The sequence below is a fragment of the Sarcophilus harrisii genome, chromosome 1 (genome assembly GCF_902635505.1).
Source record: "Sarcophilus harrisii chromosome 1, mSarHar1.11, whole genome shotgun sequence".
Classification (NCBI taxonomy): Eukaryota; Metazoa; Chordata; class Mammalia; order Dasyuromorphia; family Dasyuridae; genus Sarcophilus; species Sarcophilus harrisii.
In genome coordinates, this window is record NC_045426.1 from 541236030 (window position 1) to 541262190 (window position 26161).

A 26161-nucleotide genomic window follows, 5' to 3' on the forward strand; every position below is an offset into this window, starting at 1 on the left:
GAAATCTACCAGCATTTCTTTGGAGATTTTTTGTCACTGTGTCAAATGTAGAATTGTTTGAATTTGCCACTTTAGTGTTCCACATGCTTTGTGAGGAAATGACAGCCCAATGCAGTAGATAGAGACCTCAAAGCTGGGGAGAATTTCAGGTCAAGATCTTCCCCTTTAGATTTTACTATGTGATCCTGAGCAAGTCATTTAACCACTCAGTATTCTCAACAATGTTGTGAGACTCTAAATTGTAAAGATGTGCTGACTTAGATTTTTCAAAATAATATCTTCCTTATGAATTTTTTGTAACAATAAAATAACATTTCATTTGGTTTAAGTTAAGAAGATGGAGTCAGAAAGAATGACTAGACACATCTTGAAAAAATATGTGCTGGTAGCAGTGCAGTTTTAAATTCCAAAGAAATAGGAAAAAATCATGGAAAGTACCATTACTTCCCAATCCCTTCTCCAAAATTCTACCGAGACCACATCAGCAACTATCAACTTTACTTTCTCATGTTTATTTGTACTTTCTCACTTCTACAAATTCTTGAATGAACTAGGAGAATGTTTAGTGTATGTCTAATTAAAATATGAGAAAGGAATTGGCAGACTTTTAAAGATGATTTTCTGCTGAATACTATATCTTTATTGTCATCAAACTGTCTTAGAAGTTCAGAGAGTATAAGCTTTTGCCTTGTTGGTTTTTTATTGCTTTTAAAAGTATCTAATTTAATAAAATAAAATCCTAAAACACTGTCTTGAAACCAGAATTTTATTTTATACTATCAAAGAGATCAAATTGCGAATCTGTTATTTAATCAAGAGAAGTATAAAATAATGAGATGCCCTCATCAAAGGTATTCATCACAAGCATGAAGGATGTCTTCGCTTGATTGCAAATAGATGAGGTAAGATTTTCAAGATGGAATTGTTCAATGATAATGTGCTTGATGCATTAAACAATGAAGACTACTCAATGAAATCTGGGGTCATTTGAAATACAATATAATCTCTACAAAATACAATAGATGAAAAAGATGTCCTCACATTATGACATACAGTTTTATGGGATTATCTGCTAGTGGTAACTGGTTGGTTTCAAGGGAGATGGGCTCTGTTTCCATAATGAGTACTTCCTTCAGTCATGGCTATGGAGGCTGAACTAGTGGCTTGAGGGGACGTTGTTATTTCAAGGCTTCTCAGTTCAGAGTCCTGGACTATCTTCATTGATCTCTGAAGGCACATGGTGTTTGAGGCAGTGGAAATGGTTTGATTTCCTGGCATATGTTGTCTCCTCCTTCTCCCCTATGGAAGATGATTTTGGAATTTACTGGGGCACTAGAGATGGGGAAGGGAGAGAAGAAAGGAGAAGACAGATCTGGATAGCAAACTGCTGTGTGAGTGGAATGCTTTAGATAGCAAGCGACTAATATGAGGGCATTTGATATATCCTTCAGTAGAAAGATCAAGACAGGCTTTTACTGAGTATTAGCATAATGGGACAGACAATGAACCACAACAGAAGAGATGTAATAGAAGCATTTGCAGTTATTTACTCTGACAGAGTTCTTGGGCATTTGGACCTACACTGGAACGTTAGTGAGGATACTTTAGAGGGGTGTGGTAGTAAAACTTAGGGCCCACTTCTCTTAGAAAGGGATGCATAGTAACTCTAACTGGAAGTCTAGAGCTACTTATGAATTTTATTGTTATAAGAAGTATATTTTGAGACATTTATTTAACAATTGCTTAGAATAATTCTAAATATTAGAATCCTTTGTTAGTCTATGTTTTGAAGACAAATATGTAAAGATCACCTTTTTTTAGTTTAATCTTAAGGATTATTGAACTTTCTGGAGTTGTGATAATATTTCAATGCTACTTATGATTTCCTTCCTGCAAAAGTGGCAATGTTTTTACTTTTGAAATTAAAGTGAGTTAAAATTAATTTTGGCTTGAGAATTTTACAATCGTCTTTGAAATACTTTGTTTCAGTCATTTCAAACCTGGGTTACATTTCTCATCATCCTGGGACATAAAAAGAGTTTTTACCCCCCTTTTTTTCTTGTTATTTGGTTTTCTGCAAAATGAGTATGGGGGCAACAATTACTCTAGAATCAGAATTTCTTAAGCTTTTCCCACTCGACCCTTTTTTTTTGCCCAAGAAAGTTTTATGCAACCCTGATTAATATAGGTATACAAATCAAACCTTTATTGATAAAAAAAATCATAATTTTTCCACCCCCACATCCAGTTATATGCCCCACAGTTTAAGAAGCTTTACTCTAGATAACCTTAATGTTCTAGTGAAAAGCTTATAGGGACTGGTTGAGGTAAGGACTTTTTGGGAATTTAAAAAAATTCCATAGTGGCTCTGATACCAATACTTTACAATAAATGATTAAAAACTGGCAACATTGGTTTTCCCTTGAAGCTTCATTTTTTTCTCCTCATCCCCTTTAACCCTCCCCTTTCACTCCCATTCCCACTCCTACCCCCTTTTCTCCCCCCCAAAATGACCTTTTATTCCCTACTGTGTATCCTTTCCTCTTTGCTATACTTTTTCATATTTCTATTGATTTTTTTTACATCATGTCCATATCTCATAAATACTTGATCATTCTCATGTTTGTCTGTCCCTTTGGATTATTTTCACATTATGGATCTAATTTTGATGGACGACCATCTTCCCAAATAGTGCATTCCCTCTTCTTATATTTTGTTCCTGAAAACTTTTTCCTCCTATTTTCCTTGCACTCTCCACACATTATTCCCCATCTTCTACTCTATATCTCTAAACTCTCTGGACAAGTGTTTATGTATGTCATTGATATATTTTAGTCCCAGAGATGTTTTATCATCACATTTCTTTGGAAGGATACTGTGGGGATTGCTTATCTTAAAAAATTTCTTAGAGGTCTGAGCATTATGAAAAAAGAAAAAGATTAATCTATGTGTTTTTGTTTTTGGAGGCAGCTGGTTTTAGTAGAAAGAGAACCAATCTTGAAATCCATTCCCCACCTCACCCCCATTCTCCATATAACCTTCGGCAACCCACTTAACTTCTTTATATTCCATTTTATCCACAGGGGAAAGGCAGAATACCTACAGTACATTTTCTTCATTCTATTGATATGAAACTGAATCATATAATATGTATGTGAAGCACTTTCTTAGATCCTTGGAAAATGAAATTTCTTGCAGTATCACTAGAGAACTATGGGTCTTTATTAAGTGTATTAACAATAGTGGCATTTTGGTAAGAATTCAATTATATAATCTGTAAGATCCTTTCCAAATCTGAGATTCTATGATTCTAATTACTTTAGTGTCCCAGGGTAGATGAAGGAAGTTTGGGACCCAAATTGCAAAAGCTATGTCTTTATTAGGATGGTTAGATTAAGTGATTTCTAAAGTTTTTGATCTCCATGATTTTGTAGGCTTCCCTAGATCTAGACTTTCCTAGACCTGTCAAAGTAGTCAATTTGTATTTGTTTCCCCACAATTTTTCTTTTTGTCAATTATAATTTTTTTTAATTGTATTTTAAATTTACTTATCTCTTGAGGCTTTAAAATCCTAAATAAATCTAAGATAAAACCAGGAAATGCAATTATTTAAAATGTTGGCTTAATATATCTGGCCTTTTAAAACCACAGGATTAAACTCATGACTACTTGAGGGAAAGAATATACCACTAATTTCATTGACAGATTGAATTCTGTGGAGAAATTGACTCTTGAATTATTCAGGAATTTATTATGCATTTTGCCCTTTTAGAAACTTAGATTTTTAAATCTCTATTGGAAGTCACTTCATCAACCCTGTACCATGGCTTTTGGTTTCTTTATGCTCTTTTCTACCCTTGGCACCATGTGCCCACTATTTCCCAAGACTCTTATTTTTTCTTTTTTTTTATTATAACTTTTTATTGACAGAACATATGCCTGGATAATTTTCTACAACATTATCCCTTGCACTTCCTTTCCCTCCCTCCACCTCCTCCCCTAGATGGCAGGCAGTCTCATACATGTTAAACATGTTACGGTATATCTAGATACAATATATGTGTGTACTGAACAGTTCTCTTGTTGCACAGGGAGAATTGGATTCAGAAGGTAAAAATAACCTGAGGAAAAAAAATGCAAACAGTTTACACTCATTTCCCAGTATTCCTTCTCTGAGTGTAGCTGCTTCTGTCCATCATTGATCAATTGGAACTTAGTTAGATCTTCTCTTTGTTGAAGAAATCCACTTCCATCAGAATACATCCTCATACAGTATCATTGTTAAGGTATATAATGATCTCCTGGTTCTGCTCATTTCACTTAGCATCAGTTCATGTAGTTCTCCCCAAGCCTCTCTGTATTCATCCTGCTGGTCATTTCTTACAGAACAATAATATTCTGTAACATTCATATACCACAATTTACCCAACCATTCTCCAATTGATTCATTTTCCAGTTTCTGGCCACTACAAAGAGACCTGCCACAAACATTCTTGCACATACAGATCCCTTTCCTTTCTTTAGTATTCTTTGGGATATAAGCCCAGTAGTAGCACTGCTGGATCAAAGGATATGCACAGTTTGATAACTTTTGGGGCATAATTCCAGATTTCTATCCAGAATGAAGACCCTTATTTTTTCACTAGCATTGCAGTACTTGGCTCACAGATGCTTCTTAGTGGTTCTTCACTGCTGCTACCTCTCCTTTTCACTCTTTTCACGATAGCCAATGAAATAATTTGGTCTAGTTTAAAAAAATGAATAGGAAGAAAAGATATCCTTCTCACTTCTTTTTAAAATCAAAGAGTTGGACTAGATCAGGAGGTTTTAACCTGGAACCCATGAACTTATTAAAAATATTTAGACAACAATTTCACTTGGTTTCCCTCTGTAACCCTGTGTATTTTATTTTATGCTTTTTATAAACATGATGCTGAGAAGGGATATATAGGCTTCCCTAGACTTGTCAAAGTGGTCAATTTGTTTCTTGTTTTCCCACCTTTTTTTCTTATTTCCACAACTGTATCAACAAAGTGTAGGTAGAGCTAGATGTAATTTATGACTCAAGAATTTGCCTGAGAAAAAATACCTGCAATACCTGTCTACCTCTGAAAATAAGTAAATAAGAAGAGTTTAGGTATCTTTTGTAATCTTCCCTTTCATTTTTTTCTGGTTTTCATTGAATTAAGAACTACTCCACTTTCCTATAACATATTCTTTGATATATTAGGATTTTGATAGCATTGAGATCATCAGGCTGGCCACATGTCCCTGACACAAAATGGAGAGAAAACAGAGTTGCTCAATTCTCAATTATTTTCTCTGCCAGGGAGAATGATAGTTGGAATGGGAAAGAAAAAGCAAAAATATCCAATAGAATATTGATATTCAAGATAAATAAAAAAGATAGTAGAAGAACAGCTAAGCACCCTTGATGAGCTCATGTTATCTGACCCAGATGAACTTCATTGTAAAGTAGTGAAAGTACAGACAGATGTGAATGCTGAGACATAGTTGGTAAATTTTGAAAGTGTGCAGTATGGGAGAAGTATGTTAGAGGAATATAGAGCAATATAATATACATATTAAATGTAGCCATGGTTTCAAAAAAAGGGAAGAAAATCAAATATGTACGTTAATAGCTAGTACGCATGACTTTGATTCCTGACAAAATGCTGTAACAGTAGTGACAAACTCAAATAGAAATGGAGCTAGAATATTGATTTAGAAAACTACAAATTGATATTATGTTGTATTATATTGTTATTTATTTTGTTAAATGTTTCCCAATTACATTTTAATCTGCTTCAGAGTAAGATTGATACCTCTGTTCTAGAATATAGTATTAAAGGGATGTTTAGTGAACCTGTGGAAAAGGTCTTGGTAATCACATAGTCAACATGACTTCATAAGGACAGGTTATGCCAGACTAACTTTATTTTTTTAATTTTCCCCTTAAAGGTATTAAATTGGTAAATCAGGAAATAGCCATAGATAAAGTTGAACAAGATAGTTGATTAAAATTTTCAGTTTCTTCCTTTGGAAGTTATAGATTATTATATAATATATAGATTTGGAATTATTGGAATGACTGGACCCAAAGAATAGAGTCATATAGACTCTATATATAATATATAATATATATATATATAATATATAATAGGTAGTTTGATATTGAATTGGAAAGTTAGTTTCCATTAAATATTCTAAGTAACTATTCTTAGCCAATGTTATTTTACTGTTCTTATTGATGACATATTTTAGATGACATACTTAATACATTTGTCTATGAAACAGCTAGGAGGCATAATTAGCTCATTAGATGAAATACTCAGGATTTCCAAATATCTAAATCAGAAGTCTGGGCCATATAGAAGTATGATGAAATTTGATTGAATAAGAAATCAACCTCACATGTATAAGACTTAAAAGCCAGAGATGTATAACCACTAATCTAAAAAAAAGATCTGTGGATCAACAGCTCAGTAGTGTCATTTGGCTTTCAGAACATGCAATATGTATAGTTTTAGGCTGTTTTAAGAGGTATATTATCCAGGAGTAGGAAAAGGTTTACTTTACTCTCTCCTGCTCTAGTCAGACCAAATCTAGAGTGGTGTGGAACCTAAAAAAATTGGGGATAATAAAACAAGTCTACTGTTTGTAAGGACCATGGATAAGCTGAAGGCTGTTCAGAATCAAGAAGGGCCTTAAGAACATAACCATGAGAGGAAGAAATTAGTAATTGGGAATATTTAATTTGGAGAAGAGAAGATTTAAATGGGGCATAATATCTGTCTTTAAGTATTTGAAAGACAGTTATATAGAAAGAGGAGGCTAGAATTCTTCTTTGCCTTAGGAAGCAGAACTAAGAGCAATAGGTAGAAGTGGGAAAGAGGCAAATTAAACTTAAAATAAGGAAAAGTTTCCTACTAATTAGAGTCTTCTCCAAGTGTATAGATCTCCTCAGGAGAAAAAGGGTTCTCCCATTCTAGAAGTCTCTAAGCAATGGCAAATCACTTTTCAAGAGCATTGTAAATGACATTTTTATTTTCAGGAACAAATAGATCCAAGATAACTTCTGAGATACTTTCTATGTACATTTTATATTGCTTTGTGCCAATTTACTCCCAACTTTTTGAGGGAGAGGAATATGTCATTAAAAAGTTTTATGTCCTTTGTATCTTAAACATGTTATTATATTTTATATGTTATATATATTATAACATTATATATTATAAATATTGAGTTCAATTCAGCTTGTTGATTATCAAGCTAAATATAAAGGAGAGTATATTGGAATGCTAAAATTGTAATTGGATAGGCAGCTGGGTGGCACCACAATGCATAGAGTCTTAGACCTAGAGTCAGGAAAACTCATTTTAGAGTTCAAATTTCGTCTCAAATAGTTACTAGCTTGACCCTGGGAAAATCACTTATGCCAGTTTGCCTCAGTTTTCTCCTTTGTAAAATGAGCTGGAGAAGGAATTGGCAAATCTCTCCAATATCTCTGCCAAGAAAACCCCAAATGGAGTTTCAAGAGTCAGATATGACTGAAAAGCAATTGAACAACAACAAATCCAATCCTGCTTCTCACACTAATAAGATATGTCACTTTGAGCCTTACCTCTTTGTGTGTCTCATTTTCATTATCTTTAAATAAAGGGTTAGCCTTGATGATCTTCAAGCATTCTTTGAAGTTGAAAACTGTGATTCTAAGGTAACTTCCAGGGTTGTTTACATTTTTAATTGAGGACAATAAAACCATCTCTTACAGTGAATTCTACAAGAAAATAACAACATGGTGGAAGGACATTTGGGGTTTGGAAATTAATCCTTTGTATTCTTTTATTCCTACTGTTACCTACTTCATGAGCCATAAAACCTTGCTGATGAACCACCTGTGCTGTAATCATGGCTTTGTCACTGATTAGCTGTGTGTGACTTTGGAAAAGGTATTTCATCTCTATGGCTCTTGGTTTTCTCCTTTATAAAAATGAGTGGGTTTCAATAGATAATTTCCAAGATCTCTTCTAATCTAAATGCCCCATGATATTTTGATTCTATCTATCCCTCCAATTGGTAGGATATATTGGCAAAATTGTTTGGAGGTGCAAGGAATTCATAAATAGAGGAAGATAATTTACTTCAGTTTGACTAATAGAAACAGAGATTTAGAGCTGGAAGGGACTTTAAATGGACCCTCTTACTCCAACTCTCTAATTTACAAATGAGGAAACAGACCAAGAGAAGTTAAGACACTTGTCTTAGGTCAAATATATGGTGAGTGCCAGATGCTGTCCCAGACACTAGTTGGCTAGTCACAGGCAAATTAATTCTCAGAATGCTAATTTCCTCTGTCCACCTAAAAAGTGCATTATGGAGAAGGGACTTTGTCAACCCTAAAGCACTTAAGTATGAGTTTTTATTTTCATTGTCTCAATTTTATACAGAAATTGTATATATGTTACAAAAAATGGATATATATGTGCAGAAAACTCATCTCATATCAGTTTAAAAACTGCACCAAATTAAATGGAATTTTCCCTCTGAGAATTCACACAACTTCTCTTCACTTTGTTTTAGTGTGCCTAGAGATGACTCAGGCCCAACTTGCTTTGGCAGATATGTATTATGTATATTCAGACTCAGAAGAGTGTTTACATGAAACGCAGAGAGAGAGGATTTTAAAGGACTTTTCCATCCCAGAAATCTCAGCTATGCTTTCCAGTCTCACTGGATGAAGTCTTAAATCCAAGCTTCTAAATTAGAAAAAGAACAAATTAAAAATCCCCAATTAAATACCAAAATGGAAATCCTGAAAATAAAAGGAAAGAAGAATAAAATTGAAAGTAAAAAAAATTGAACTATTAAGTAAAAGTAGGAGCTGGTTTTATGAAAAAAAAATCCTGTAATTCCAGCAATGTATTACGAAATCATAAACTAGGACTTAGATGGGATTTATACCAGCAATATAGGGTTGATTCAAGATTAAGAAAACTATAAGCATAATTGACTGCATCAATAATGACAAAACTCATGATTATATAAATAAATGCAAAAAAGACTGACAAATTACAATACCTGTTCCTATTGAAAACACTACAAAGCATAGAATTTAATGGAGGGACCCTTTCTTGAAAATGATAATGAGTATCTATTTAAAACCCAAAGCAAGCATTATTTGTGATGGGGATAAACTTAAAGCTTTACCAGTAAGATCAGGAGTAAAGCAAAAATGTCCCTTATCACTGCTATTCAATCTTGTAGTTATTATATTAGCTATAGCAGTAAGACAAGAAAAAAGAAATTGAAAGAATAAAAATAGATGAGGAAAGAAAATATTTCTTTGCAAATCATGTGATATTATATGTAGAGAACACTAGAGAATCAACTAAAAAACTAGTTGAAATAATGAACAATTTTAGCAAAGTTGCAGGATATAAAATAAACCTACACAAATTATTGGCATTTCTGTATATTACCAGCAAAGTTCAGCAGCAAGAAATAAATTCTATTTAAAATAACTGTAGATAATATAAAATACTTGGGAGTCTATCTGCTAAGACACACCCAGGAAATATATGAACACAATTACAAAGCACTTTTCACATAGTAAAGTCAATTTAAACAATTGGAAAAATATCAATTACTCATGGGCAGTCCAAGCGATTATAATAAAAATGCCAGTTCCACCTAAGTTAGTTTATCTTTTTGGTGCCATATCAGATTAAACTATCAAATAATTATTTTATAGACCTAGAAAAAACAATAACAAACTTCATCTGGAAGAACAAAAAGTCAAAAATATCAAGGGAATCAGTGGAAAAAAATGTTAAGGAAGGTGATCATATTTCAGACTATATTACAAAATGGTAATCATGAAACCAATCTGGTACTGGCTAAGAGAGTGGTAGATAATTGGAATAATTTAGATGCACAATACATAGTAGTAAATGACAATAATAATCTAGTATTTGAAAATCACAAAGATCCAAGCTTTTGGGATAAAAATTTAACATCTGACAAAAATTGTAGGGAAAACTAGAAAGCGGTTTGGCAGAAACTAGTCACAGACCATCTCACATTGTATCTAAGGTCAAAAATGGGTAAATGATTTAAATACAGAACATGATATAAATAAACATATATTTTTCAGATACATGATTAAGGAATATCCAAACAAGAGAGAAAAGATTACATGAAATAAAACAAAAATTCTAAATACATGAAATTAAAAAAATTTTTAACAAATAAAACTCAATGCAAGTAAAATTAGAAGAAAAACAAGAAACTAGGAAAAAATTTTCAGCAAGTTTTTCTGATAAAGGCTTCATTTCTCAACACATAGAAAACTGAGCCAGGTTTATAAAAATAAGAGCCATTCCCCAGTTGATAAATAGCTTAAAGATATGGATAAGCAGTTTTCAGAAGAAATCATGGCTATCAATAGTTACATGAAATAAATTGCTCTAAACTACTACTGATAGAGAAATGCAAATTAAAACAATTCTGAGATGTCACCTCACACTATCAGAATGGCTAAAATGATTGAAACAGATAATAATAAATGCTGTTTGGGATGTAAAAAAAATGGGACATTAATGCACTGTTGGTGGAATTTTGGATGTGTTCAATCAATTTGGAGAACAATTTGGAACTTTGTCCAAAGGGCTACAAAATTGAATCCTTTAACCAGCAGCACCACTACTAAATCTGTTTCTCAAAAGGATCAAAGAAAAGGGAAAAGAGCCTATTTATACAAAAGTATTGATAGTAGCTTTCTGTGATGTCAAACAATTGGAAAATTAGAGGATGCGTAAATTGTGGTATGATTGAACAAGTGGTTGCATATGATTGTACTAGAGTACTATTGTAATATAAGAGATGATGAGCAGGATCATTTCAGAAAAAAAATCCTTGGAAAACTTAAATAAACTGATGCAAAGTGAAGTGAGCAGAACCAGGAGATCATTGTATACAGTAAGGGTACTCAGTTGTGAAAACTTTAGCTTATCTGATCAAGACAATGTTCCAAGACAATTCTAAAGAACCCATGATGTATAATGCTATCTACTTCCTGAGACAGAACTAATGACAAATTGAAGTATGCTTTTAACAATTTTTTATTGTTTTATCTTTGTTGGTATTTTCTTTTGTGAGATGGCTAATTTGAAAATATGTTCTGCAAGACCTCACATGTATAATCAAAATTAAATTGTTTGCCTTCTCAAAGAGGGGAGGGGGAATTCCAAACTTTATCTGTCTATCTATCTTAATCTATCTATCTATATTTCTATCTATCTATCCTTTTTAAAAAATACTTAGCCATATATTAATGTTAACCACTGTAACAATAATAGCAACACTGGAAACAACATTATTTGTCATTGATTGGTAAGTGGCTAAAATATTGAAATATATGAATGTAATAAAATATCACAGCTCTTTAGAAGTCACGAATATAAGATTTCAAACAATGAAAGAAACATGATGTATAGTTAAATAGGCAAAACTAGGAATATAAGATATATAATCAATGGCTATGGAAACAAAGCTACAATTACAATTGTAATTAACTGTGCTACTGGGAAAAAAATGAGAAAAGTTATCTCTACAATTCCTTGGAAGAGTAAAGAAACTGTGAGGTACTGGATAGTCTATTTAATGTACAAATATAACTACTGGTTTGTTTAATTTAACTGTTCCCCCACCCCAAGAAAAAAGCACCCCTCCTTTGAATTTTCCTATTTTTGTTAAGAAAATCACCATCCTCCCATTATCAACATTTGCAACCACAGTATTCTTCCTCAACTTGTCACTTTCAGTCTTCATATCAATCAAATATCAAATCAGTTGATAAATCCTTGTAATTTATAACTTTATAACATCTCCCATAAATATTCCTTATTCTTTTCTTGCATAACTATGATACTACTTCAGGACTTCCTCATCTTTCCCCTGGACCATTAAAATAGTCCCCCCCTTTTTTTTTCCACTTAGTAGTATTTTATTTTTCCAATTACATGTAAACATTCATCTTTGTAAGATTTTTGAGTTTCAAATTCCTTTTCTCCCTTCCTTCATTCCCTTCTTTCCCCAAGACAGCAAGCAATCTGATATAAATTGTATATGTACAATCATTTTAAACATTTCCATGTTATTAAAATTTCCATATTATTAAATTTTTAAAAAATTATTGTTAAAGTTCTTTTTACATAATTGGTAAATATTTAATTAAGTAAAATTATATGTATGTGTATATATATATATATATATATATATATATATATTTTTTTTTTTTTTTTTTTGGCTGAGGCAATTGGGGTTAAGTGATTTGCCCAGGGTCACACAGCTAGGCCGTGTCAAGTGTCTGAGGTCAGATTTGAACTCAGGTCCTCCTGACTGCAGGACTGGTGCTGTATCCATTGCACCACCAGGCTGTCCCAAAATAATTATGTTTTGAAAAGAAAAGACCAGGCTTCCAATAGAGAATTCAAATAAGAAAACCAAGAAAAGTTGCAGTTTGTAACAGTTCTCTGAATTGTTAAAAGGTATACATTTACAATTAGTTCTTTTGTTACTAGATGGGGGAGTTTTGACAGGTCGATGACAGATGTAGTGTAGTGGGACCCCTCTTTAAAAAAAATAAAGAAAAGAAAAGAAAAAAAAATCAAAGGATTTGGCATGGTGCTGGGGTAAGCTGTAATTCATTCTGTAGTGGAAGGATTCTCTAACGTTCCCTGTGGGAATATCATTCATTTATCTTCTGTCCTGGAGAGCAAGAAATTTGTGAAATTTGTTTTTTCATGTATCATAACAGAGACTTTAATTTAGTTGCTAGAGTCACCTCATTTGTTAGTATTTTTCCTCCTGTGAAATAATGAGAACTAAACGGAACATATAAGTCAATTGGAAGATTCCTTTGGGTAGGAATTATGCATACTGATCACAAAACTTTTTTTTTCTTCTTCAATATTTGCTTGTCCACTGGTGCATGGAAGAAATTGGCTGTTTACGAAGTAAAGGCATTTCTTGCTGACAGGCCTGAAGGAGTTTGGAATGAAAATGTACAAAGGATTCATTTACTATACAAGAGAATGGATAAAGGGTGCAGTGGTGGCCTGAGGTGACAGCAGGAAAGGCAATATAAAATTACTAAAAAGTTGTAAAAAAAAAAAAAAAAAGTTTTTCAGTTCATTCCCATTCCTGATTAAGATTTATTTGTAAAATTTTCAAGTTTCAACTTTCCTCTTTTCCTATTTGCCAAGGAGATACCATCACCAATAAAAGCATGGCTTGTTTAAATAAGAGATTCTTTAATTAGTCTAGTTTTGTCTTTGGAGCTATTCTAATCCACCACATATAAGGCAGTGTTCACAGAGGAGACATTCCAAGAGAAAGGATCGCCTGCTCCTCACTGGTGTGTTTCTGAAGCAGGAGACATAGTCGTATTCATTTTTGTCTTTTGTTGAAAGCAGTGTGCTCACATCTTTTTATTGGAGGCAAAGGGAAGTGTGTAAATGTAAAAGTTCCTTTTATTCCTGAAATACTGATTATTATTAAAAGAGAGGGGGAAAAGAACCAATCCCAACTAACATAACATTATGGGTGATAATCCAGCACATAACATTAGGGTAGAAAAATTTAATTAAAAACTTCATTAAAATGATATTATGATCACACCTTTGATTCAAGAAACAAGAAATTAAATGCTTTGATAAACCTTAAAACATGTGTGTTTTACTTCCTTAAAATCTCACAAGAATTGTGGAAAATTTAGTCTTTTATTAAGTGTGGGTTATGTCAGTCTAGCTTGTGTTTGGGAGGCTGAGCAAAACATCTGGACTGTCCTGAGCTGCATTATTTCCTTATGCACAAACACCCAAACAATACTTTGATTGTGCAGAACACATTGCTGGATTTCAAGAATAAAAGGATAATTTTACCCTCCTGTTCTGTAGTGAATCAGTGGAAATGGAAAACTTTGAATGTGTGCGTTAAAAACAAAACCAAAAAACAACAACCAAAACCCTCTGCCCCACAAAACACCAAAATGTAAAGCGTTTTAAAGGAGTATGCATTTTTCATTCCCTTTGAGTTTTAATAAAATTGCCATTCTCTGAGAGCTGCCTAACCGCTTTGGATAGAGCTTTTGAAAAATGATTTCTTTCATCTATTCCAATCTGCTTTATACTCCTTGTCTGTGGGGAATATAATAACCTGATGCCTTGCTTCTGGCTTTGTCATGTGTGGAAGAATCAATATCTAAGAGTAACCCTAAATACTAGGAGGAAAATTATAGTTATTAGCCTTGATTGTGTCTTAAGGTGGTTTGGGGAATAAGAGGAGGAATCTAGGATATGTTAGTTAATGCTTTCTTGTGGAAGCACAGTAAAGGCATGTAGTAAGCACTTAATATATGTTTGTTAATTGGTTAATTGGATATCAGCTGTAGGCCACTTTCTTTGATGCTTGAAGGTACTTTCTTTCCTGAATTTTAAGGAATACATTATGCAGGAAGTAATTGTTCATTTCTTCTCCATGTCATATTTTTCTGTGATTTGCCGTTCTTTTTAATGAGAAGAAACCTTATGAACTCCATGTGCTTAAGAAGCACTTTAAAGCTTGTATCATCTGGGACCAGAGGCTGACTTTCCATAATTCCCTCCCTTTCCTTTTTATAGGAGTACATTTCTCTTCATAAGGACTCCTGAATAAAGCTTCCTCACACCAAACTCAGCAGTCTATCCACTGTGTCACCTACCTGTGAGCAATGCAAAAGGTGTCAGTAAATATTGGCAGATTGACTTGATTTGGGTGGGGTAAACTTCCCTCTCTGTTCTCTGTCTACACCTTTTGATATGAACCTCCAGGGCTGGAAGAATGACTTCATGTTCATTTAGACATATTTGTGGCTTTCTTGGGTTACTCACTGTTGACCTCAAGATTTGTGATTTTGACCAAGTGATAATTTTTCAAGTTCGTTTTGTGAGTCATGCAGGTAGTCAGACTGGTTGTTCAGTTGGACTAAATTAAACAAAAAGATATGTAACTTTTCCATAATAGTGAACATTTATATAGCATTACTCTGTACAAGGAACTGTGCTAAATGATTAACAATTGTTGATCTTCATAACAACTCTCAAGGGTAAGGTGCTATTATTTTAAGCATTTTTCAAATGAGGCAGACAGGAGTTAAATGGTTTGCTCAGAATCAAACAACTAGTTAATGTCTGAAATTGGGTTAATGTAGAGGGTATTTGCATATATGCATGTGTGTATTTTGTATATATGTTAAGAGTATAGCTTATGGAGCATCTGGGTTCAAATTGAGGGAACATCAGGAAATGAAGTACCACAAAATAGTAGAAAAAAATTTGTTATTGAATGGAGATAAGTAAATATTTCCCACAGCAGGCAAGAGCCCCAGCAAAGATCCTGCAAAACAGTTACATATAAGAAACCTTTTGTATCATTGGTATTGTCTCGACTGACTCTTCAGCTACCCACATTAGGGTAATCAGTTCCCTTTATTCAGCCTGCCTCTAGTTTACAATGTAGAGAATATGTTAATTCTCTAAATCATTATAGAAAATATTGACTAGGAGGTTTGGTTGGACAGTAAAGTGCAAGCTGAGTTACCACCTAGCTGATCAAAGATAGTTCTGCTGCTGGCAGCAAAAACCAAGAGAGTTCCTTTACTTACTCTGTCTTTCTTTATAAAGACTTTATAAAAGTCTTTATAAAGAAAGACTTGTGGAAATCCCTTGTCTTTTGCAAGATCTCTCTGAGAACAAAGATTGAATAAATTTTCTTTTCTATGATATAGACTCCTGGATTGGATATTTACATATTCAAAGACTTTATGACAATTTGGAAAACTTTTGTAGGAAATTGGTCTTCAGGCATAGCTCCAGTCCCATTGGGAGTTCCTGGAGTAAATCCCAGCAAAGACAGAAAGGCAACTTATGATGGAGGATACACTAAGAGAGTTGCTTCAGTTCTTTCCATTTCTCTTCAAACTGTAATTAGTGTTTTTTGAAGTAATAGGAATATCAAATCTCCACCTCCATCCCACAAGTACATTAGGCATGTTTTAGCTTGGGTGCAAGCTCTGGTCCTCCTGACTACAGGGCATATGTTCTATCCACTGCAACACTTAGCTACCCTGGATGTAATCTTGATATGGGTCAGATGTAAAAATCATCTGAGGATGATATCTGAGAGGCTACTTCCTATTAACAGGCACAATTTCATCCTTTTCATTAAAGCATCATTCAGTTGTCCAGAGAAGCTCTCAAAGCTTCAGTATCTTCTTGCTATATGTACCCCTGGTTTATGTGTAGGAAAAGTGCTGTTTTTTGGGTGACTGGGTGAAATTAGTAGCCCCCCTTGTAGATATCCATCTGCCTATAGCTCTGCCCAGGCTCTAATTCTTGCACCTCTAAGCCAGTTTTGTTATTGCCTGAGGATGCTGAATAGCTTCTGTTCTTGTAGTGCAGCGAGGACATTCTCAACACTGAAGATCCACCCCAGGCACCTGGGGGGAAATAAATGGTCTGTTGCTTCAAGTGCCACTTTTTGATGTCACCTTCTTCTTTTATAGTTTATATAGGGGATTGCCTTTTCCTACTCCTCTCTCCAAAAAGCTTGTCTCATCCCTGGGGCTCATGTTTGTGCTGACTATGCCATTTGTTGTAGTCCATGAAGGGAATGGGTCCAAATTGTAGCAATATCAAGGAAAAAGAGCCACCACATGGTAGCAAATTTCCATTAAATGGAATTAGCTCAGTTTTCCCAAAGTTGGAAATATCTTCCAGCTAAAACTTGAGAAAGAGCTGCCTGGAGAGGAATCTTACATAGAATCAAACATAGCTAGATAGTCAGATCAGTCTCCAGAAGGTTTATACACGATTTACAATAACAGTATTTCTGCTGGCTGGATTCAGCTCTTGGTTACTACCTAACTGAACAAGTATTGATAGGTCTACTTATTCAGACTGTAGTTACTATTATAGGTAAAGCCAATGTTTATCCTGGCTTTTCATCTGGTGTCTTCTGTAATTCCCTGTCATCCAAAGGGAGATGGGGAAAATACAATTTAAAAGGACCTTTTCTATTTTTAGTGCAGTAAGAATGGAGAAATATGCCCCTTTAAATAGTAAAGAGACCTTATATTCAATCAATAATTGAATTTCCCCATTTTCAAGCCTGGTTGAGTGAGAATGATGGTGCCACTAACAGAAATGGGGAAGTTAGGAAGAGGAGAAGGAGGGAAAACTGTTGTGTGTGGGAAGATGATGAGTTCAGCAAATACTTTGAAAAGGACCACGAATTCTCTGAATAGCATTTTGTTGGTTTGATTGAACTCATGAAAAAAGGTGGTTAGAAATACTGTAGTTTCTATGTAGAAAAATGGATTCGATCTGGGAATATATCACTAGACCTGCCCTAAAGCAAAGGAATCTCCAGTTAGGCAGTCACACTGATGATGGGATAGTTAGTTCACTGGAAACCATTGTTGATATCTAAGTTTAGCCAAATGTTTATACATTTGCTAATTCTCTTTCTGGTTAAGTACTTGTTACATGAATCACATCTGAAGTATTTAGATGGACTATTCAGGAAAAACATTGCAATTATGTAAAACAAATGGATAATTTCTGTTTCTTGTTTTAATTAATGGTTAGCTTTGTGTATTGGGAGTCTAATTTTTCTAAGTTCAAAAATGAGATAATTTTTTTCTTTAGATAAAAGTACTCTTCTCTCTTTGGTCCAAGACATTATTTTGTATTTTCACCTTTTCCCCCATAAAGTATACTATATATTACTGGAGGCCATTGAAAATTGCTAAGGAAAGTAATTTATTTTGCATAGTTTAATTGTTTTGACATGTAAAGCTTAAAGCAGTATAACATCTGCTTCTAAGCTAACGTAATCTAAAAAGAAATAAACCTGAATTTAAATGTTGCTTAAATGATAATTATCCATCAATCTGAGAAAGTCTAAAGAATATTTGATCAAAGTCATACTTTTGATAATAATCAAGTGTCTAATGTGGAAACTACTATATAGGGAGGTTTGTCATCATCCCTTAGGGGAAAGGAGTTTAGGATATCTGTAATTTAGAGCCAGAATAGTAAGTTAGACTGCTGGTTAAAATAAACAGCCAGTTAATTTCATGGTGAGCTTAAATTTCATCTTGACACCAAATAGTAAACACTTTTGGTAGAGTTAAAAAAGAAACTTTCACTGGTCTTTATAAAGTGGCCAAAAAAGCCAAAAGCTTCTCTATTACTCATCCCTGCTAGTATAATAAAGCATGGTTTCTGTCTAGTCTTTCATACTCACCTGAAGTGAAATTGGAGGGGGGGAAGGGAAAGGGCTAATTCTGAGATCCCATTAAAAGCCTAAAAATACTGAGATGCACGATCACTTGCATACACAAGCATGCAATGAAGGACTTTAATCTTAACCCTTGATTTTTCAGGTAAATTTTGTGGCATGCCAGCTCTTTGCTTTACTTGCTGCTTTTTGGTTCCGCATCTACCTGAGTCCTGAGAAGACAAGCTCTGCTATCCGTCATGCCTTTGCTGCCATTTTTGGAATCTATTTTGTCATCTTTTGCTTTGGATGGTGAGTATGAAACCTTATCAATACCATTATTTGCTGTTTGGATATCATTATCTATATGCCACTACTCTATCTGAAATTCCATTTACTTTACTGTGCTAGTTTGACAGTTGCTTTAGCCCAAGAAAGGAACATTGTTAAAATTTTCTTCCATAGAGACAGGTATGAACAAGCAAAAAAAAAAAAAAAAAGGTGGCATTTTTAAATTTTTCACATTTAGCACTTAGGTTTCTTGTTTGTGTATTTTTTGCATTATTACTCTTATAGAAAATTCAGTTAATCTTTCTTTTTAGGTAGTTTACTTGAGCCAAGATTGCAATGCTGTGGCTTCCAGGAAAATACAGTATTTCTTTAACAGAAAAGACTCTGTTTACCTGGTGTTTTTTCTTTACCTGCTTTTGTGGGAGCATATTCTCTTTTCTTGTAATTATCTCATTTTTAGTTTTGCTTTCCTCCCTTTTACCAAGCTCAAGGCAAGATCTAGTCTTATAAGTAAATGGTTGTTTCTTATCATTGCTTAGTTAGTTGGTTAAACTGAAACTGAAAGTATATCCTTCTCATATGATGGAAGAGATTTGTTATAGGTATTGAATTAAGGAAACATTTTTTAATACAGTTAAAAGCATTATGCCTAGGGGACCAGGTAAGGTATTATTTGACAGAACTCCTAGGAATGGAAATTTGGGGTACTGGTACTTCAGATCATTCCACTTCTGAGAATTTTATATCACTCAGAAGTATGGACTGTGGATAGGCTGTCCCAAGGTGCCATGTGGTTTCTTCCCCTTTCAGAATATATGTGGCATAAGAAAATTGATCTCACTTCAGTTCAATTCAACAGATACTTATGAAGCCCCTGCTTTGTGCAAGGTCCTGTGTTTGGCATCGGTCATACAGAGACAAAATAATGACAGTTCCTATTCTCCAGTAGCTTACATTAAACTCTCTAGAATAGCCACAAAGGAAAGACCCCCTGATATCCAGTCTTGATTATTTACTAACTTAGAATGCTTTGTTCATTATTAAAGTTCTCTTCTCTAGACTATCAATTCTTTTTTTTTTAATTTAATAGCCTTTTATTTACAGGTTATATGCATGGGTAACTTTACAGCATTAACAATTGCCAAACCTCTTGTTCCAATTTTTCACCTCTTACCCCCCACCCCCTTCCCCAGATGGCAGGATGACCATAGACTATCAATTCTATATAAAATAGTGGTGAGTATGGATTCTGGGTACTACAATGGATCATTTGTACTTTAATTGTAAGACTTTACAAATCATATTAGGTCCTTTGGCCATAGAATCCAATCTCTTTAACTCATGGAATGATTACTAGTTGATTTATTATTTTACCTTAGAAAAAATGCAGACTTATCCAAAAGAAGTTTTAGCTGATTTGGAGAAATGGGTAAATAATAGACTTGTTATCTCTAAATTTCACAAGCTTTGTGGTATTGGATGACTGTTTTTTTTTTCTTTATGTTTTAAGGTATTCTATACACCTCTTTGTATTGGTGTTAATATGTTATGGAATCCTGATTACTTCAAGTACACACAACGTTCACAGGTGAGATTATGTTGATGAAAAGTGACATCTTTTTGAGCTTTACAATAATTTCTCCAGGATGGTGGGGCCTTTATCTTCCATCTCTAAGAAGGATCAGTGTCAATTATATTTACTTACTTGTTATTATTTCCCATTCTGATCTGATGATGTATATTCCTTCTCTTGACTATGATGAAAGTTTAAGACCACATTTACTTGGGCAGATTTATTATCATCAACAAGTTATCAGCACAATTTAAAAAAAATCTGTACGTGGTACTATACTAGGCATAGAGGGTATAAATAATATGGTTTATGCTATCAAAGGATTTATAGTATGTGTCAGATTTGAATTTTTGCTTGTATAGAACATTGTGTTGTTAGGAGATGATAGCAGAATACATTCTCGTACAGGACAATGTCTTACAAGAATAGTTGGAACATATATAGGATGTGATGGAGATAACATAGTATAACATATGAATAGTATGTATAATAAGTGCTATAGAATTTCAGAGGAGATAGAATAATCACAAATTTTTAGGGTGATTATAGTAGAATTACTGACTGCACATTCTCTTGAAGTAGCATAGAACATTTGATGACATATTTGGCATGGGAAATGGACTAAATAAAATTAGCATAACTCACTTTATAAAAATGGAATTTTTTTTTGGCTGGACAGTAAATAGATTAGTTTAGCTGGAATAAAGAGTTAAAATAGGGGTGTAGATTATGGTTGGGGAGGTAAATGGGAGATTGACTGTGAAGACTTCTGAGTGCTTGGGGAAAGAATTTGGATTCTATAATATTCTGGAAGATTGGGAAATCACTGACATTTTCAAAGAGATGGTAAACCAAATAGTCTTTCTGGAATGTGATCCTAACCATGTTCATGATTTTAAATATAGAATGGATTGGAAGGGAAAAAAACTAGAACAACTGCTTACCAGAATGAGGACTAAGCAGACCATTATATTTATTTATTAGAAAATCATTGAGGGTCTTTGGAAGTGCTTTTCAGAAGAGTAGTAGAAACCAGTTGGAAATCAGATTACAAAAAGGTTAAGACTGAGTATGAAGAAATAGATATGGGGTAGCTAGTAGTACAATGGATCAAGCATGGTCCTAGAGTCAGAAGACCCTAAGTTCAAATTTGGCTTCAGACACTTATTAGCTATAATCCTGAGTAAGTCACTTACCCCTTATTATCTTCCCCCCCCCCTCAAAAAATAAAAAAAATACACATATTTCTTGCTTTCTCAATGGGTAGTAGAGGATAAGGAGGGAGGGAGAAAAACTGAAACTGATAATAAAAAGTTCCAATGACCTTTTTCCGTTTTTTCATCTTCAAATTTTATAGCATTTAATACTACTGACTAACCCTTTCTATTCTTTCCTCTCTTGGTTTTAGTAACACCAAATTTTTCTGGTGCTTTTCCCACCTTTTAATTGCCTCTTCTCTCTCTTTAACTAATACCATATCTACTAGTCCTTCTTTGTTATCTTTCCTATATTTCTGTCCTTAGTTCTCTTTATTTTCCCCCTTTTTTATATTCTCTAGCATAGAAAGTCCTTATCATTCCTAATCTATAATCCCTACTTTATTTTGAGAGACAGTATGATGTAGTGGATGGAGAACTGCCTTTGGAGTCATTTCGACTTGACTTTAAAAGTTCAGTTTCTATGACCAGGACAAATCATTTAGGCTCTTGGTTCATTGGGCAAATATTAACAAATATAAGCTTGTATATATTTTTACTTATTCACTTTATGTCTATGGTGAATATTCTTTATATATGTCTTCTCCCATTAGCAGGTGAGCTTCCTTCTGGTAGGACTTATTTCTTTCTTTGTATTTATATTCCTGGTGCCAAGTATAGTGCTTACACATAGTAGTTTGGATGTCACTTTTATTGCCACTTTCACTTATGAAACCTGCCATGTTTGAAATCTTGTTATTATCTTTGACTCTTCCCTTGTCTTCATTGCTCATATTTGAATGATCAGGTTTGTTAAATTCTCTCTTTGCAATATCTTTCTCATCCCCTCCCTCTTTCTCTCTTCTGCCAGTGCCTTTGTAAGACATTCATTTGACTTTTTGAAAAGTGCAAGTCTTCAGTCCTCCACTCTTTGTGTCCTTTGAAATATGTGACCTTCTAATTATCTTTCTGCCTTATTTCACAGCATTCTAACTCATTTTCTTTAAAACTAACAAAATGTTTTTCCTAAAGCTCAGATTTAACCACGTCGATTACCTATAAAGTGAATCCTGTTGACTTCTTATTATATATAAAAGCAAATATTCTTCTGTTTGGCATTTAAAGCTTTTTACAACATTACTCAATCAACCTTTCAATATTTAATAAGAGTTTTTTATATAGCATCTACTATATTCTAGACATGGTGTTAATGGCTTTGCAAATATTATCTCACTTATTGCTCACAACGACCCTGAGAGGTAGATGCCATTTTAATTAAAACATATATAAATATGTAGACATATAAATAAATATATAATTTGAGGAAACTGAAGCGGACAAATATTAAGTAACTAGCCCAACGTCATGACTTTGAAAGTATATAAGGTTGGATAAGAGTTTAGGTATTTCTGACTCTAGGACTTGCCTTATATTTACTGTATTTATTATACTGAATTTATTATACATACATACACACATATTATTATAATTATATATTTACATTCAATAGTTTTAATACAACACATAACATTTATATAATCACAAATAATTGTAGACAGATGTATATATCTATATCTATATATATATCTATAATTATACTTCATTCCTCTTCTATGGTCTAGTCAAATTTGTTTTATTTCACTTTTTTTTTATTATCCCATGGTGTCATGCAGTGAATGCTTAGTACTTAGCAGGTACTTACTTGGTCACTCATTCCTCTGCTCAGAAAACTTTGACTTCTTATTATTGCCTAATAATAAACCCTTTTGCCTTCCATCTTTCCATTTTTTAAATATTATTCCCTTTTTTGTTGTCTATATTTTAGTCAAACTGGGCTGTCTTTATCCTCCCCTTCCCCAAATCCCTAGCCCACTCTTGACTCTATCTTTTGTCTTATACTTCCTTATCAATGAATAAGCATTTATTATATCCCTACTATGTGTCAGGTGCTCTGCTAGCTGCTGGGATGCTTGTTGTGTACCCTTCTTATTTCTAAATAATCTTCTTTACTTTTCTTTGCCTGTTAAATTTTTACCTGTTGTTTGAAATACAATCACAACTGCCACCTCCATTTCTCCTTAATCTCCATTTGTCAGTAATGACTTACCCCCCTTGGGTCTGATGTGGCATTTTATACTTTGAAATTGTAATCATTATTTTGTATTACTTTTACCTATTGTAGTATGATAAAGTATATTTTTAGATTATAAGCTTCAGGAAAGATGAGACCTTGTCTTATCTAAAATTTATATCTCTCTGAGAGCCTAGCATAATGCTCTGGATTCAGAAAGAAATTTAGTGAACAAATATAGATTTGTTTTGAGATGAGAAGTTACATAAAAGAGATTTCTCTAAGTTTTCCTTTTTTAAAAAAATAATACATATGGAGCATCTCATTGTATTCTTTATTCAAATGACTTCATAGTCTTTCAATGCTTTATCATGCTGTACTGAGGACAAAAGTTTCTCAAATACTGTATTTACTATATATTTGGGGGAGCTACATAGTGAAGAATATAGAACATCAGGCCTGGAATTAGGAAAATCTGAGTTGAAATCTGGTCTCACATACTCATTAGCTGTGTGAGCCTTGTCAAATAATTTAAGCTGTTTGCTTTAGTTTCCTCATAGTAAATGGGGATAATAAGAGTACTTTCTCCCCAGGGTTGTCGTGAGAAGCAAATGAAATAATAATTTTAAAGTACTTAGCAGAGTACCTGATAGATAGGAAGTGTATGTTACTTATAATTAATATAACAAATATAAATTTTAGCTTTTATCATCATCATATAGTGTATCACAAACTCCTATTAAGCTAGAAAAATTTTTTTGAGTAAATCCAATAGTGGACAGAGTGTTTCCCTTATCCTTAGGAGCAGCCTACATTTATCATTAAAAGGTTGGTCACCAGATGTTATGTTTCTGTCAGAACAATTGATGACACATGGAGGGATTTCAGTCTGTATTAGTAGAGGGAGTATTCATGTCAAAGAAATCACAGGTCCTTCAAGAAAAATCAAAGTATTAGATGTCACTGTTACTATTATTATTATTAATCTCTGGGGAAAAGAAACTATCAAGTTGTACATTAAAGGCAACATGGTGTCATTGAAGATAAGAGTACTAGACCTGGAATCAAGAAAACTTGGGTTGAAATTTAGGCTCAAACAATAAATATGTGATCTTGGACAACTCACATAATCTCTTTCTGCCTCTGTTTCCTCATCTGTAAATGGGGATAATAATGATACTAACTCTCAGGGTTCTTATAAAGATAATATGAGAGAATATTTATATTGCAAATGAGAGATTTGCAAACCTTAAAGCACTTTATAAATGCTAACTATTACCATTATTGTTATTACAAAATCTATTATGCTGTAATTCTTAGACTAATGAGGAATGACTACTGTTACCATTTCAAGTTCTCTCAGAAAAGTTTAAATGATTTTTGTTTCAGTCATGACTGACTTTATGACTTGATTTCAAGTTTTCTTGGCAAAGATACTGGAGCCATTTCCTTTTACAACTCATTTTGCAAATGAGGAACTGAGGCAAACAGGGTTAAATAACTTGTCCAGGGAGACACAGCTAGTAAATATCTGAGGTTATATTTGAACTCACATTTTCCTGATTCCCCGCTCTGTGCTCTTTCCACTGTGCCACCTAACTGACCCTTTAGATTGCTTCTGTCTTCAAGTTTTCATTGTTTTTAAAAATAAGTTGGGACACAAATCTAGTTACTCCCCTCTTCCTTTTTTTCTTAAATATTTCAACTTAAATATATTCAGTTTCAAAGAGATTTTTGATGAAAAAAATTGCATTAATCTCTGCCCCTTAATAGGCTCGGAAATTTAAATTTTTTTAGTTTATAACTTGTATCTTGCAATAAATTTCTTATTTGTAGAACAAATGTTTTACGTACTTTTAGATTTTATAGATACTCAGTTTTGAGTCCAGACTGACTGCGAAGAGCAATAATCAAATAATCTATGTTCCAAATATACTCCTTGCTAGGGATTTTATCATTTGTTCCAGATGGGTGATTAGGTAATCCATTTCTTTCTCCCTTGGAAAGCATAACTATAAAGTATTGGAAATGCTGCCCATAATAATGCAAAGTGTTTGTAAGTAACCTATTTTTCAAAGTTTGGCTTCTGTTGTATTGACTTTGGATGTAGCTGAAGACTGAATCAATAATTCTCTGCATCTGTACAGCACATTTCCAATTACTTTACACACAGTAATTTGTCCATTAGTCCAACACCCTTGGGATCCTGATGGGATGAACGGCATGGGATAGATGAAAGGCTGCTAAGACAGAGAGCTAGTCAGTGACTTGTTTAGGTCCCTTGTATTCATCAGCTTCCAGGAATGGAGTCCCCTGATCCTGATGAATCTTAGAACTTTGCAGACAGACTGTGACTGTTTTTGCTTTACCACATACTAATATTATGGTTATGCAGGGACATGTCATGATGCCAGAAAGCAAAAATGCCAAAGTAAGTTCTTTCTCTGTTTGCTTGCATTGTTGCCAATATTACAGAAGGGAGTCAATTAAAATTACAGATGGATAAACTAGGTACAGAACTCAGCTAGCTTACAAGGTAATAAAATTCTAATATCCTTCCCCTTTAGAGGTACCTGAATTGACAGAGAAAACAAAAATCTCATGATATTCAAGTATTCATTAAGCACTAACTGTGTGCCAGACACTATGCTAAGCACTGGGAATAGCTACAAAGACAAAACACAGTCTCAGCCCTTAAATTTCTCT

The 26161-nt window shown here is 33.6% G+C and overlaps 1 protein-coding gene across 1 annotated transcript in view; it reads left to right on the plus strand.

Annotated features, from left to right (window-relative positions):
• The window catches only part of MBOAT1 (membrane bound O-acyltransferase domain containing 1), a 115814-nt gene that overhangs the window by 26040 nt on the left and 63613 nt on the right, over positions 1-26161 (plus strand). Inside the window, exons 2-3 of the mRNA XM_003760139.4 lie at positions 18491-18636; positions 20126-20203. Coding sequence (XP_003760187.1) covers positions 18491-18636; positions 20126-20203 — 224 coding nt within the window. The remainder of the gene's footprint in view (positions 1-18490; positions 18637-20125; positions 20204-26161) is intronic.